Raw genomic sequence first — 14,637 nt, 5'->3', positions numbered from 1 at the left:
CTTTCATCAGATGGAAAGCCCATTTCCACTGATGTGGTCGTCCTCGCAACAAACCTGGTGATTAGGGACACAAGGCGTCACCATGCCGGCATCTATGTCTGCCGGGCCAACAAGCCCAAGACCAGAGAGTTTGTCATTGCTGCTGCTGAGCTGCATGTGCCTGGTAAGAGTCATGTTATGTACTGTACATAATGGTAGATGAGACATTTCTCAGAGCTGATTCATAGAGACTACTTTCTGTCACCAGCTTTGTCTGAAGTCACCATGTAACTGAGGGTCTGGTGGTTATAGAAAAAACTAAAACATATAAGTACAACTTAGAGGTTACTTCTATCTATGCACACAAGCTCAATTTTAGCATAATCGTGTATGTTAAGTCATTAATTTTCTATAAACCCAGAGTTTAATGGCCAGCTTAGCTGCTGGTGGATAACTGCCTCTCAGGGTGCCCCTGTAGCTGAGGGGGGTTGATGCTGATCACGAACTTTGATATTTGATTGGATAAAATTATGTGCATGCCTCGAGTTCAAGATGAGTCATCATAAATAATGTAACGTTTTATATGAAGAAAAAAGTTAGGAATTTTCATAATTTATGTAAGAGATAACTGTAAGTTTTTAGCCAAAATTTGTATTTGTATTGTTACATCAACAATTGCTCCTCTGCAACAAAATGCTAATGCTAACACTAATTCCTAATTAATATAAAATATAAAATGTTCATCTTTAAAGGGGCACTCCAAGATCTAAAAAAGTTGCTATCACGTTGAATTAGAGGAAGCTACATCACTTTTCACTTTCCTTTTAAAATCTGTCTTGCAAGATTCACTACTTTATCCAAGTGCAATATTAAATTTTCCTTTAGTTTTACAGTGCAGAAGTAAAAGCTTTGTTTCCTACTTTCAATAGCCCCTCCAGTGATCCTCCAGCCCCCAGAGACAGTGTCCCTCTCCCGGGGAAACACAGCCAGGTTTGTGTGCAACAGCTCTGGGGAGCCTCCTCCCGTGTTGCACTGGCTGAAGAACGGCCAACCCATCAAGTCATTCAGACGAGTGAAGACCCAAAGCCCTGGAGTCCTGCTCATCAACCAGCTGGCACTGGAGGATGCTGGGTACTACCAGTGCATAGCAGACAATGGGCTGGGCACGGCCTGTGCCACTGCCAAGCTGACGGTCATTGTGAGGGAAGGTCTGCCCAGCCCTCCTCGTCACCTGTCTGCTACACCCTACTCCAGCACGACTGCTCTGCTTACCTGGGAGAAACCTGAGTACAACTCGGACCAAATCATCGGCTACTCTGTGCACTGCCAGCGCGCTGCAGGTGTTTCTCTATTCATAAGTGTGTCTGTCTGTGTAGCCATATAATAGCCATCTCCACATTTTCCAAAAAAAAAAAGTTTTTGATTTGAACATTTTTTTATCCTTTCCAGGCTCGGATAATGTGGAGTACCAGTTTGCGATGAACAACGACACCACGGAGTATCACTTCAAAGAGCTTCTCCCCCATACTGCATACACATTCTTTGTGGTGGCTTATTCTCCCATGGGTGCCAGTCGCCCATCCCTGCCTGTTACTGTAGAGATGCTGGAGGATGGTGAGTTATCAAACTAATAAACAGGTAAAATAATGCCTGGGATGCTTCAATGAATCACACAGCAAACACTATTAACTCCACGGGATTTTTAAGCACTCATGAATCATCAGTGTCATCCATTCAGTGTTTTTTGTCACTATTAGCTACACAGCAGCTCGGTAGAGACATGACGCAAGAGTATTTCTTTACAGCTGTTTTTAAAAGCTGATCCAACATTTTATGTCATATTTTATTGTAGAAGAAGATGATCAAACTTGACCAATTCTTTAAGAAAACAAAGTATAGTTTAGTTATAGATACAGTGTGCTTTACAACTGTGCAGATATGTAGGATATGGCTTGAATGTGAATCATCAGACAGCTCAGTATCTCCTTTTTTCATTCCCTCCTGCAGTACCGAGTGCACCTCCTCAGCTGTCTATAGCCAGCACCTCCCCAACAGACATAAGGCTGATGTGGCATCCATTGTCCTCGCAGCACAGTCGAGGAGCTGTTACCCGCTACCGCATTGAGTACAGCTCTCTGGATCAGGGTTGGTAACGCCTGCTGGACAATGCTGACAAGTTGATTTTAACTGCCAGTGAAAGAACATCTTTGTGACACACTGATGGGATAATTTGGGAGATATTGGTTGCTTGACAGCATTGACAGTCTACTTTACCTAATGAAATTCTATGTGATTTCGGAAAATAGTTCATACTGGTTTAAGAGTGCAGAGGTTCACAAATTTGTATGATAGGGTTAATTACATTTGGACAGTGCAAAAGAGTATGTGCAGAACAGAATCATTCATTCTGAATACCCATCTCTCCAGAATGTACAGAGAGATCAAGCTCACTCTGAAAGGAGCTGTTTTCATAACAGTTTGTCCTTGAAAGAGCAATTTATTTGAATTATTGCAGAAACAACACAGTAAAGAACTCATTTTCCCCCTCTACATTATATATAATCTATTGAATCATCACTTCCAAGACAAAAATATATAGCTCTGCTTTTTCTCTAAATAAACATCCAGGCATATTTGTATATATGTATATGTAGATATACTGTATAAATGGGTATAGATGTGTGAGAGTGTGTATTGTCTGTTTTCACAGCGGACACAGTGTTCACAGTGGAGGTAGGGGGTAACGAGACTCAGTTTACACTGAGAGAACTGCAGCCTAACCAGGCCTACCGACTGAGGATAGCAGCTGGAACAGGTGTTGGCTTTGGGATCCCATCTGAGTGGGCCCAGCACCAAACATTAGCCCACTACAACCACAGTGACCACAGTATGGGTGAGGACGACACCAAACCTTGTTCATTTCTTAAATTCTGTAACTTTAATCATTTGTAGTGGTAAAGTCAGACCTATCTATATCCTGTGTTTGTCAATCACAATAGACATGAAAATAATATCTGCATTTGACTCTTAGTGGATAAATATATCTTGAACCTAATAATTTAAATTGAGACAGTTTAAAGAATAGTTTTTGGGTGTTTCAATTGTAACTGTGAAGCTTCTTTATACATTTAATATTGTATTGTAGCTTGTAAACAATGATGCATTTAGCTATTTTAAAATGGGAAAAAAAGCACTAGGCTCACCTTGACGAGCCAGGTAGATGGAGAACTTTTTCAGACACAATATCAATAAGAAAAATCTCTGAGATTGTTTTTCCAAGATATTCCACATCAACACATTATCATAAAACAGCTAATAAAATAAAGATTGAATGCGCATCATAGGAGCATTAAAGGCAATATATAACATAATATAATAACATTCACCATTTAGTCACTTAGACATACAAGCAGGCTAACAGTCATTTGTAATCTCATTAAACAAACTAATATGAATTTTTGTATCCCCTACAACATGACACATGTGACAAGTAGTGAGCTGGCAGTACTGTATAGATTTAGAGAGTATGTGATCTTTTTTACAAACAACTGGTCAAAATAGAGCCAGAGAAGTCTCACAGGGCTTAAAGCAAGGATAATTTCTCTGCAAAATATACACACACAAGCAAATAACAACTGGATGATATTAGAGATTCTTTGTTGGTATGAGATGATAAAAACATAGAATTTGAATGGTCCAAATGGAATAAAAATGCATTATACACTCACTCATTCCTCAATCAGAAACCATAGTACATACACAGTAATTGTATGCAAGTCTAAGCACAACTTTCGAAGCCATAAAGATTAGCCTATCCAATACGCCTATCTTTCAAACTTTTCAACGCTCGTTCCTCCGTTGGTCTCTGAATGGCGTAGCGGCATAATAGGCCTACTGTTGTCAAACGATGTTGTTGCCAAATAAGTCCAAAAGATACTATGATATCAACCATGATATGACGAATAGCCTTCTGATTGCAGTGCTTTTTCAAAGTAGCGCGATCACGTGCATTATTGAGCTGACTCTTCACTGAGCCAAAGTGTAAACAATGGTTTTTATTAAATAAAGTAGGTCTACTTGATTAATACAAAATATAGGGTTCCTTATGGCTGTATATATAACCTATATATATAAACAATATATGTAGCCATATTCTTGCTATGCAAGAGTTAAAAAAATATGCAAAACTATTTTCCATAGACATATAATTATCTATTTTCAAATCTGAAATGGCCCTGGCACAGTGCTGGAGAACTTTAAGTGCATGGTCTCATGTTTAATGTTGCATCACGTTGACCTGGTCACAAGAGTTGTTTTGTTTTTTTTTCTTCCTCTTTTTCAGTGATCTTTGCCCCGACTGAGCTGAAGGTCAGAGCCAGAGTGAACACACTCAATGTGACCTGGCATCCCTCACCCAATCACACACTGGTCTCTGGTTACAAGCTGTCCTGTCGTGAGGTCGAGGCCGAGGAGTCAGCCAATGGGCAAAGGAGCACACAAACCCACACCATCAGGCTCCGTAAGAAGGCTCGGTATCATCTCCTCACTGGGCTGGGTGAGTTGTTAACAGAGGCCACACCACGTTCATGGTCATCTTTGTTAACTTTGTATTTAGCTTCCTCTGGCGAAATATTAAATCAAATGATGCCCACTTCCCTTTAGAAAAATGTTTTTGCACACTTAAGGTATTGCTAGTTTTGAGATAGTCATCTTGCTTCAGTTCTGAGCAAAGGAATGCTTCTTTTACTGGTGTCCTTGGCAGATAGACCATTGTATTTCACTCTCAGGTTGTTTAACAAGAAATCTTAGACTTGAAGAGTAATTAACAGACACACAGGCAGCACTCATGAAAAATAATCATGCATCTTGTTCAAAAGCTGTCTGGCATTGTCAGGATTCTCAGAAAAGGGACCTGAGACATTGGCTCATGATACAGATGTAAAAGTAAAATCCAAGCAGGCAAACAAAGTACAAAGGACCCAAAAAACACATGCAAGGTCCAAAACAATCAGGAATAAAACAGGCAGGTAAAGAACAGAGCAGTGGAAAGCAAAGGCACATAGCACAAAGGTAACCTGACAGAGAGCAGCCGGAAATGGACCGGTGTTTGTAGGAGGGAGCTGGTGCTGGAGCTGAGGGAATAGGGAAGAGGTGAATAGGTGAGTGGGGAGGGAGGAGCAGCTCAGGTGATTCTACTGGTATGAAAAGGCAGGCAGGTGGGAGTGGCATGGTCTGAAATGACAGCAGAATAAGAACGTGTATGCACAAACAACTGCACTGAATGAGTGAAAGAATGAATGAACAGACAAACTCAAAACTCAAAACAGTTGCCATTCATGCTTTTCAGGATACAGGTGCAGCATCTAGAGAGACTGCTAATGGATTGACTGCATTTAGATTACACCTAGGGCATGATGACAGCACTTAGAAGTCTTGTCTTTGTAAGAGCCAGTCTGGGTATACTCTATACAGCATGTACGACTATCATTCTTTTATCTATTGTGCTTAATATTTGGTCCTCCTTTTCCCTCTTTCTCCACTCCTCCCTCTCTCCCTCTCACTCTGTCTCCCTCTCTCACGGTGTGTTTGCATGTGTCAGTCCCTGACCGGCAGTATGAGGTGAGAGTTTGGGCATTCAACAAGCAGATAGATGGAGCAGCTGCAATGTGGAAGGGAAGGACAGACAAAGCCCATGACAGAAGTAAGATAACTCTTTGCATGTGCGCGTGTATAGATGAATGAATGAGTGTAATAAATAATAAGAAATTATATTTACACTTCCCAAGATTCAAGACAAGTGATGTGTATGTGTGTGTGTGTTAAAGCACCGTCGCCGCCCATGCGCCCCCCTCCGTTGCCCCCAAGCAGCATCCAAGCCACAACCAACAGTTCCACCTCCATCTGGCTGCGGTGGGAGAAACCGCGGTTCAGCAACGTACGCATCATCAACTACACGGTGCGCTGCAGCCCAGCGGGAACCACAAATGCCTCTCTGGTCTCCTACCACACCAGGTCAGAACACCAGTACCACAACAATGCTCTCTGCATAACCTACGGTGTAGTAAGGTCTACATCACAAAGCTCTATCTTTTTTTAATGATACACAAACCCAAACTCTGGTCAATTAAACACCTTTTGAAGCAACATGATTTTACTTTTAATAAAAATTGGTCACATGTTTTTCAGCCACTCTTAGCCAGAGCAAAGAGATATTGTGTATTTAAATCCTTGAGTTAGTTGGGCATTTGTTTTTTATTGGCAAAACCTGTTTAGCTTTGAAGTCACTGAATTGCTCCCTTAAATAAAGGCTCTTAGTTTAGGCTTTTCTCTTGCTTTGCTCCTTTGTCTTTTTTTTGACAGCTTTTTAATCTTTAACAGCACCTTGCCCTCTGCGTTTCTTATCATAAAAAATATTGTCCGACATCAAACAAACCAATGTGAGAATTCCATCATATTTTGAATAACATTGGGTAGCTCCATTATTAACCATCATTCATACGGCAATCAAAGTGAAGTGTCAGTATGAGGTGTCTAAGAAGCACCATCTACTAGCACATAACATTGCCTCTATACTGATATTGCCTTCTACACTTGTAACACTTGTCTTCAGTAAGGGTATAGAGCTCTTGGGCTGAAGAGGTGCAGAAATACCTACAACCGCAGTATATTAACAATAGCAGGTGATAAGAGGTGACGCTATAAAGTTAATAGATATTGTAGACTAGAGTGGTCCACAAGCAAATCTAATTAAATCTTTCTTTTGATGTAGAATAGAAAAGACACAACACACACTCAGGACTCTCACCTATTTGTGTGTTGCAGCTCTGCTCAGGAGATACTGCTCGGGGCATTGAAGCCCTTCACCCGTTATGAGCTGGCTGTACAGTCTAATGGAGTGGATGTGGTGGGACCCTTCAGCGGCACAGTGGAGGAGTCCACTTTGTCTGACCGTGAGTCTGCACTGTGCTCCTGTCAATTTAGTCACTTGACTCTCTTTCCTGTTTTAGTTTTTAATGACCCAGCGTTCAAAAGGCTTTACGATTTCCCTGCAGGCTTTAAAACATGATAAGTAATCAGCAATCTTCTTGCGGTAGGTGGGAGCATTCTTACATGCATTTACTTGGTTAGAGAATTCACTCAAATGTGTGTTTCATCTTTTCTGACTCGTGTTGTATGGATGAATGAAAATACTCCTTTCCCTCAAAACCTCTGCAATGCCCTTGAACAAATCACTTAACCTGCTCAAAGAGTTAAAGGTTAAAGAAAGTAAGAGCTTAGATTTTCTGGGTATTCATTGAAAGGACCTTTAAATTGTACCTGTTTTATGTTATCATTTTGATATTGGTCTCGAGCTAGGGAGGTAAAGGTGTTCAGCTTTTGCTTTCGTAAGTCTTCAAATGCTGTAATATATGTGTGTCTGAAGGTCTGCTTTAGTGCCTGTGCATGCAAGTAAATGTGTGCACACAGAGGCGGTCCTGACCTCCTTGGGGCCCTAAGCAAAATTCTGCTAAGGGGCCCTCTTACCTGACCTGTGAGACCAAATTTATACTATGGCTTGGCTGAATACTTGATGTTCATTTACTGAGAGATGTGAATGCACATGGCCCTGTATGCCCAGGTAATCCACATTTTAAATTCAATATTTATTCAAAAGTCAGTGTCCGTCCATTGTGTTCATTCTTAGACTGGAGTTGTGAGTAAACCTTGACTGAAAGACCAGATAGTCATTGTCTTGTTTTATGTGTGTGCCTATGAGGACGAGTGCCATCACACCCATATATTGTCTGGACTAGTCCCTACAGAGGCTGCTGCTGGAAAGCACAAATTTCATTTGGTGCATGATTATCTTTTCCAAGCTGCAGTTTATAAACATCGTGGTCTGTTGGTGTTTATCAAACGTTATATATAGTTGTATTTCATTCTTACTTTTGTCAGGCACAAAGTCATAGAAAATGGCTGCAAGTAAGACACTGACAGACCGAGAGATGCACTGCCCAGCTAGGTTAGAGAGACAGACAAATGAGAAAGAGATGCACATGAATTTTTTCTCTTTTTGTGACCAGGGTTCTGCTTCTTCCTCTCATCGAAGTTGTGAATGTTGACACTCATTTTGACATGGGGGGGAGAGGGGGTCTTTGTGTGATTTGCAGAACCCTACGCTACTTGTGTAGTGAGCATGTAGGACCACCTGGCTCAGTTTCAAGGTCTCTTGTGGGACATTTCAACTGCTGTTGGGGGCCCTCTGGTGGCCACGGGGACCCTTAGCACTTAGTTCGTTTATGCATCGGGCCGAGCGTGTGTGATCACTAGTGCAAATCAGTGTGCCAGCTGGCCAGTGCTAGTGAACATGGGAATTAGTGGTTGGCATCGATGACCGATAACTGGCTGTAATCAAACACCCAGGTGTAGCACTGTCTCTTATGTTGGCCAGTAGCTCTTTCTTCCAGCAAAGTAAGGGTGGTGAGTGTAGAGTAGAACACTTTTAATGACATTATTACTACCAGTCACCCCGTCACGCTCTCCCCTACCAAGTATCATCACCTGAGCCCCAGCCCATTCCCCCATTGCCCTGCTTATCCCCTCTCTCCTGTACCCAGGTGGTGAGGACATGAGGACGCAGATGGTTGGTGCACAACATGTCAAATCCCCCACAAAGACAATATACAATCCCCAGCTGTGAGGCCTCATTTCTGGGTTCTAATTACTGACCCAATCCCTCTTTCTCCTTCAGGGCCCTCCACACCTCCGGAGGAGCTGCAGCTGAGTGCTCTGGACTCCTCCTCTGTGCTGGTGAGCTGGCGCCCTCCACTGGAGCCTAATGGTGTCATCATCAGCTACATGATACTGTACAGTGGCAACCTCAGCCAGCCTGAGCACCTGTGGAAAAATCTCTCCCAGGATGGTGGGTGTGGGCTGGCATGACTTGACTTGAATGCTTGGCACAATAAAATCTGTATGATTGAAGATGGATCACAATATTTCTCTGCTGTCGCTGTCTTTTTCAGGGAGCATTACCAGCGTGGAGGTCCAGGGTTTGTCCAGTGGCACCCATTACTTTTTTAAGTTGGGAGCGTCTACTGAGGTGGGGCCAGGGCCTTATTCACCTGTAAAGGATGTTCACACTCCCCTTCAGACATATGGTACATATCATGTAGTATATGTATAGGTGACAATAATAAGTAGAAAAGAAATAATAGTAGTTTTAGGAACACTGGTAGCAGTATGGGGGAGGAAAGGAAAGGAATTTTGACAGCATGGGAAAGAAACAGAAATCTAAATCAAATGTATGCATTTTCATTAACAACATTTTTTTGATGATTAATTGATGATTTGTTATTATAATTTTTTACATTCAGAACATAAAAGCAGAAGTAACAATACATTTGCTATTCTTTCCTTATTTTAATCTTCTTCATTCACACATTTGTTTTTCAATACTCTTGAGGACTCTCATTGATCCTCATTCATGCATTCCCTGTCCTCCAACCTTAACCAGTTCTAAATTTAACCTTAAAACTAAGTCTTAACCTTCAAACAGTCCTTTGAAATAGTGATGACACATATCAAAAATGTCCTCACGATGAATAAAACTGAAATTGGTTCTCATAAAGATAGCAACACAAGGCCACAAACACACTGCCACACTCACGCACACATACACACCCAGTCTTTCCTATTAAAGTGGGTAATTTTTCCCTGCCAGCAGAGAAATGCAGCTCTGCAGGACACAGTTATTTCTCCTCTTATATTCTAGTGCATTTTGATGATAATATTAAGGGTGGATATCAAAGGGGCAGCATCATCAGCGACTCCAGGGGAGATCTGTGAATTACTGCTCTCTGTACCTAGCAAAATTGCTGTGAAAAGCACTTTCTTTACTCTCATGTCACTTTGTGTGTAAGCATACAATGTCATTATATACTTTTTAATTCCATCGGTCAGCATTTTAGCTTTACCTATAATTATTAAATGCCCTTTTTGTTTTTAAACAGAGGGAGTCATAAATTGAACCAATAACGCCCCTGTGAAAGATTATTCACCATGTGCCTGTTAAACACGTTGTTCATACAACTTCTTTACAAACAGTATCACAAACAGTATACAGTATAAACACATGTAACAACACATGTATATACTGTATATATATGTATATATACTGTAAATATTGCATTCCTAATACATACATTGAAAATGCAATTTTATATAACACAAACCCTTAATAAAGACAGAGTAACAGGTTTATTTTGTTCACGGGCAGTGATAGTGTTGCCAGTATGCAGTGTGAATGGGGCCGAGGTGGCTGGTGGGTGGGTGAGAGTTTTGGCCATCTGTTTCCTCTTCATGTCCAGACTGCCAAAGATACCCAGCATAAATGAATATCAATGAAGGTCTGCTCTCCCAAGCCGAATATTGCCTTATATCCCTTTGCCAAAGTAACTTTGTCTTAAATGAAGAAATCAATACATTTTCACAGACTGTATTTTTTAAGATGGAGCTCTGGATATCAGCCATACATGTTTATTGGCAACAGCTCAAATATGAGAATGAACATGGTATTTATTTTTAAGATCTGAAATGTTTCTGCCAGGTGTAAACTCTTTTTTCTTCTTTTCCATCTTACATTGTAACAGAGCTGGACATCCATGCAGTCACAGGCATCATAGTCGGTGTATGTCTGGGACTGATATGCATCCTCCTCTGCATGTGTTTTAGCTTTCGTAACAGCAAATCCAGGTATGTTAACACTACAGTGTCAGTACTTGTACTGCTCTTATGCATTCATCTACTCTCCCAGTGTATCTTACTTACAGAAAATGTGTCACAAACTGAAAGCCTATATCACAAACCAGGCAACTATATTGAAATTCAGGCTTGTATAATGTCCCAACTCCTATACCATCCCTCTCATCTCTGCTCGACATAGGGATATATCTGGGGGCCTGGACTCCACAGCTGTGACCCCTCAATACAGGAGAGGAGGCTGCCCCATACCCTCCAACTTGCCAGAGTGCAACGATAGCCATGAGTTGGAAACACTGATGCCCCCAGGCAGCCAAGAGTCTGGTCAGCCGCTAGCAGAGGCCCCAGAGGAGCAGAGCCTGATGGCAAGTGCTAATCCAGGGGAAGGGGAGGATGGCCCTGCACCTGAACCCAAGGTCAAAACCTGCAAGGGGGGACCTCTTTTCCAGATGGGCCTTGGATACACTGTTATTTTTTTATGTGTTGATAGAAAGATAATAGTTCTAATTTTGATGCATCCATTGTGTTGTTCATCTTGCAGGCTGCTTGGAACGGCTCTGTGAGTCATAACTGGGCCAACAGAATCACTAGATACAGAGACACCATAACAGAAGACTGTCCAACACTCATTAACGGAGCTCTCAACATGCTAATTACTGATAACGGCACGGTAAATGAATGAACTCAGTACAATTGCTTCCAGTACTGTATCTATTTCATTTATCTATTTATGTGACAAGCAGCTTTAGCTTTAGCATCACTGAGCCAAATAGCATTTCTAACTGATGTTTGCACAACCCTGTCTCCCCATAGTTACTGTTGCTATGCCTGTCAAGCTTTTCATCTTCACATTGAAATTCTTAGAATTTTTTTTAAACAGTGGGTGGCTATTAGATTTCAGAAACCATTTGGAAATGACTACAGCTTTCCCCATGCACACCACTTCAGCATGTTGAAAAAGTTTGACAGGCCAGTTACAGTTGCTAAGGCTATGATTGGACTATCGTTGTCAGGGAAGTGGTTAATGAACAGTCTATTGTGATAGTTTCTAATGTCTGAAGGGAGCCTGAAGTAACAGTGGCATTGTTTCTTTGCAGGGCTTAGAAGATCAACTGTGTACATCCCTCTGCAGTAACCAGGTGGAGGCAGAAGTCATTGTTCACTCTGAGCTGTCAGATCCTGGAGGGGACAAAGAGGAAGAGGGCAGCGAGAGGGAGAAGGATTCTAATGCCACCAGGGGACCCTCATTATCCGAGGACAGATATTCCCCTTTGAGCCAGCCAAGCTTGCCAGGAGAGGAGGAACCTCTAGAAAAACTATCACTGGCGCAAAGCCCCTCAAGTTTTCCCTCGATTAAGTTGGTGGGTAATCATAACCGGGAGCTAGATATCCCAGGAGACCAGCCGGTTGCAGTCATACAGCCACATCAGGACATGGGGCTGACCAATGGCTTCCACTCCCCTAAGACTGTGAGGTCTGTGCTGAGGTCGGAGCATCTGGAGAACGGGGACTCCAGACACTGCCCTTCTGCACCAGGGAAGGCCATCTCTGTCGGGCTGTCCCCTGCCCCCTTTGTCAGCTCCGGCTTTGTCCACTCTACCTCAGCAGCACACAGTTATCTGTGCCCGTAGCGTCTGCATGTAGGGCATCGACCCTTACACAAACACAGACATCAGACTGATTTTCTTTCAAAAGTACAAAGTACCCAGGAAGAGTCCCTAAGGATTATTTTTATGCACCTCATTATTGGATTTTTTTCTCTTCCTTGCAAAGTTTTTATAAGTACTTTGATTCCATTGTTTCATACGTGTATATACAGTATACATATACAGTATATTTTTAGTGGTAGAGTACTGTATATGGGTATGCTTTCTCTAGCATTGCAACCATACTTTCCTCTGGGTTTTTTTCCTGTCCATAGGAAAGAACAGAAAGATTTAACTTAACCAAGCAGATGGAAGTGGATTGAAGGAGGCTATTCCCACTGTGTCGCACATGGCTCTGTTCCACTCAGGAATGAGAAAAAGCCTGGAACGTTCCCTGAGTGAGTGAGCACTTGGACAGGCTATAATCGTGGATGGAAGGATGGAAGCGGAGGCTCGGTGGGTCTCCCTGGGCTTCGCTGTGTGGATGCTACTTTACTGTGGCACTGAGGAATAAGCCTTAAAGAGTATCTGCACACTCTGAGAGTGCAGAACACCTGTGTCTCTCTCCAGCCTCCTGCTGTCTCAGGGTGCACATGCACACACACACACACACACACACACACACACACACACATTCAAACACAGTCAAAGGTAACCGCATAGCTAATTCCATGATATCTCACAGAAACTCAATTGGTCACGCTTAAACACACATTTACACACACATTTCCTGACGGGAGTGTGGGGGTCTCAGGTGCCTGAATATTCTAGGTGCATTTATAACCTCTGTATATTTCTATAGATTATTATATTCAGAACAAGTTCAAAACACATGTCAACATTAAGGGAAAAAAAACACTCAAAATATAAAAAGATATTGAGTATGTAGATTTGGTACACATGAAGTATTCCTTTCCAAAATGCCATATGTCCAGGTGGTGTGATTTTGTAAACCAGGGACACTCAGTTGAAAAGTGAAGTGTTTTTGTTTTGCTTTTTTTTTAAGATGGTGGATATCTCATTTTGGAATCAAAGTATTTACACATTCATGTCGACACTGGTTTAATTATGTTGGTGGGAGAACTAGAGGAGATGTTACAACAACCCATCTGTAGACCACTCTTCTGGTTTGTCTCCCAGTTAGGGATGCACCAATGTCCATACTGTTGTCAAGATACTGTGCTGTTAGTTGGACCCAATTGTCATTTTCAGCTCAGTATAAAATTTTTGATTATATGAAATGCTTGCCATGTTTTTAATTTACGGGACATTCATCTTGACAAACCTGATTCAGCTGTATGGGTCTCTAGTCAGACCCAGATACGAAAGGAGTTTGATGAGAAAAAATAAATAAATTTGCTCCATTTTTTTTTCTCTGACCCCATTGGATCATATTGCTTTTCCTAATTAACCAATACATAGAGCTGAGTGAGTCAGTATGGTTTTTAATGTAAAAGGGGAACTGGTGCATCCCTACTCCTTATCAACAGCACTACCTCATTTCTTTTCAGGACGGTTTCCAGTGTGGTTTTATTAGTGTTATGTAACTAGCACCTTTTTAAGATCTTTTTCTTAACTTGTCTGATTTGACAGCCTTTGGTATTTGCAGAAATGATCGTCCTATACTGACTGTATGTTCTTGTGTTATGTTCAACAGGAAATTATGTCGCTTTAGTGCATTGCAACCTCCTTTCAGTTCGCTGAAAGATTGTTTCACTCAGTATTATGTTGAACCCTTACAGAAAACAAGAACACACAAATCACGTAAAACTAGGTCTAGCCAAATTCTTCCAGTTGCAGTTCCCGTCAATCTGACGCCAGCTACAGACAAGGAAATTGATAGCTCCTGCAATTTGACACTTGTGCCACTTGTACACCCAATGGAATACATACACATATACTGTATAAATATATATATATATATGTGTGTGTGTGCGTGTGCGTGTGTGTTAGCGTTAGGCTTTTACCTGACCGGTAAAACAAGGTGTAAAATGTGAAACCTAAAAGTACTCACGCACAAGAAAACAGCAACAATAACAATAATCAGAGAGCCTGAGAGTCCAGAATGGAGGAAACTATCACAGCTTATTTATTAGCTGTTTTCCTGCATTAACATTTACTTAACCTCCTCTGTCAGAGTAAAAACTGTTCCACAAAAGAGCAATGGTTTACAGAACTGGAGTCGATGGTACAAATACCTCTTTTGAATAATTGTGTGGCTAGCAAGTTAACAGTTTGCTCACCAGCTACAGCAAGATTCAAGATTCAATAC

At 41.6% G+C, this 14,637-nt stretch overlaps 1 protein-coding gene across 1 annotated transcript in view; it reads left to right on the top strand.

Annotated features, from left to right (window-relative positions):
• Window positions 1-13,681, top strand: part of LOC111219170 (immunoglobulin superfamily DCC subclass member 4-like) — a 52,274-nt gene extending 38,593 nt beyond the window's left edge. The window contains 15 exon segments of the mRNA XM_022741785.1: window positions 11-163; window positions 909-1,319; window positions 1,429-1,593; window positions 1,987-2,124; window positions 2,690-2,872; window positions 4,322-4,534; window positions 5,579-5,680; window positions 5,805-5,991; window positions 6,802-6,929; window positions 8,711-8,881; window positions 8,985-9,119; window positions 10,611-10,713; window positions 10,904-11,135; window positions 11,261-11,389; window positions 11,817-13,681. Of these exon segments, the coding sequence (XP_022597506.1) occupies window positions 11-163; window positions 909-1,319; window positions 1,429-1,593; window positions 1,987-2,124; window positions 2,690-2,872; window positions 4,322-4,534; window positions 5,579-5,680; window positions 5,805-5,991; window positions 6,802-6,929; window positions 8,711-8,881; window positions 8,985-9,119; window positions 10,611-10,713; window positions 10,904-11,135; window positions 11,261-11,389; window positions 11,817-12,350 (2,984 nt within the window). The 3' untranslated portion in view covers window positions 12,351-13,681.
• Window positions 13,682-14,637: the final 956 nt, after the last annotated feature.

The sequence above is a fragment of the Seriola dumerili genome, unplaced genomic scaffold (genome assembly GCF_002260705.1).
Source record: "Seriola dumerili isolate Sdu_G_001 unplaced genomic scaffold, Sdu_1.0 BDQW01000003.1, whole genome shotgun sequence".
Lineage (NCBI taxonomy): Eukaryota > Metazoa > Chordata > Actinopteri > Carangiformes > Carangidae > Seriola > Seriola dumerili.
This window is presented reverse-complemented; position numbering and strand designations above follow the sequence as displayed.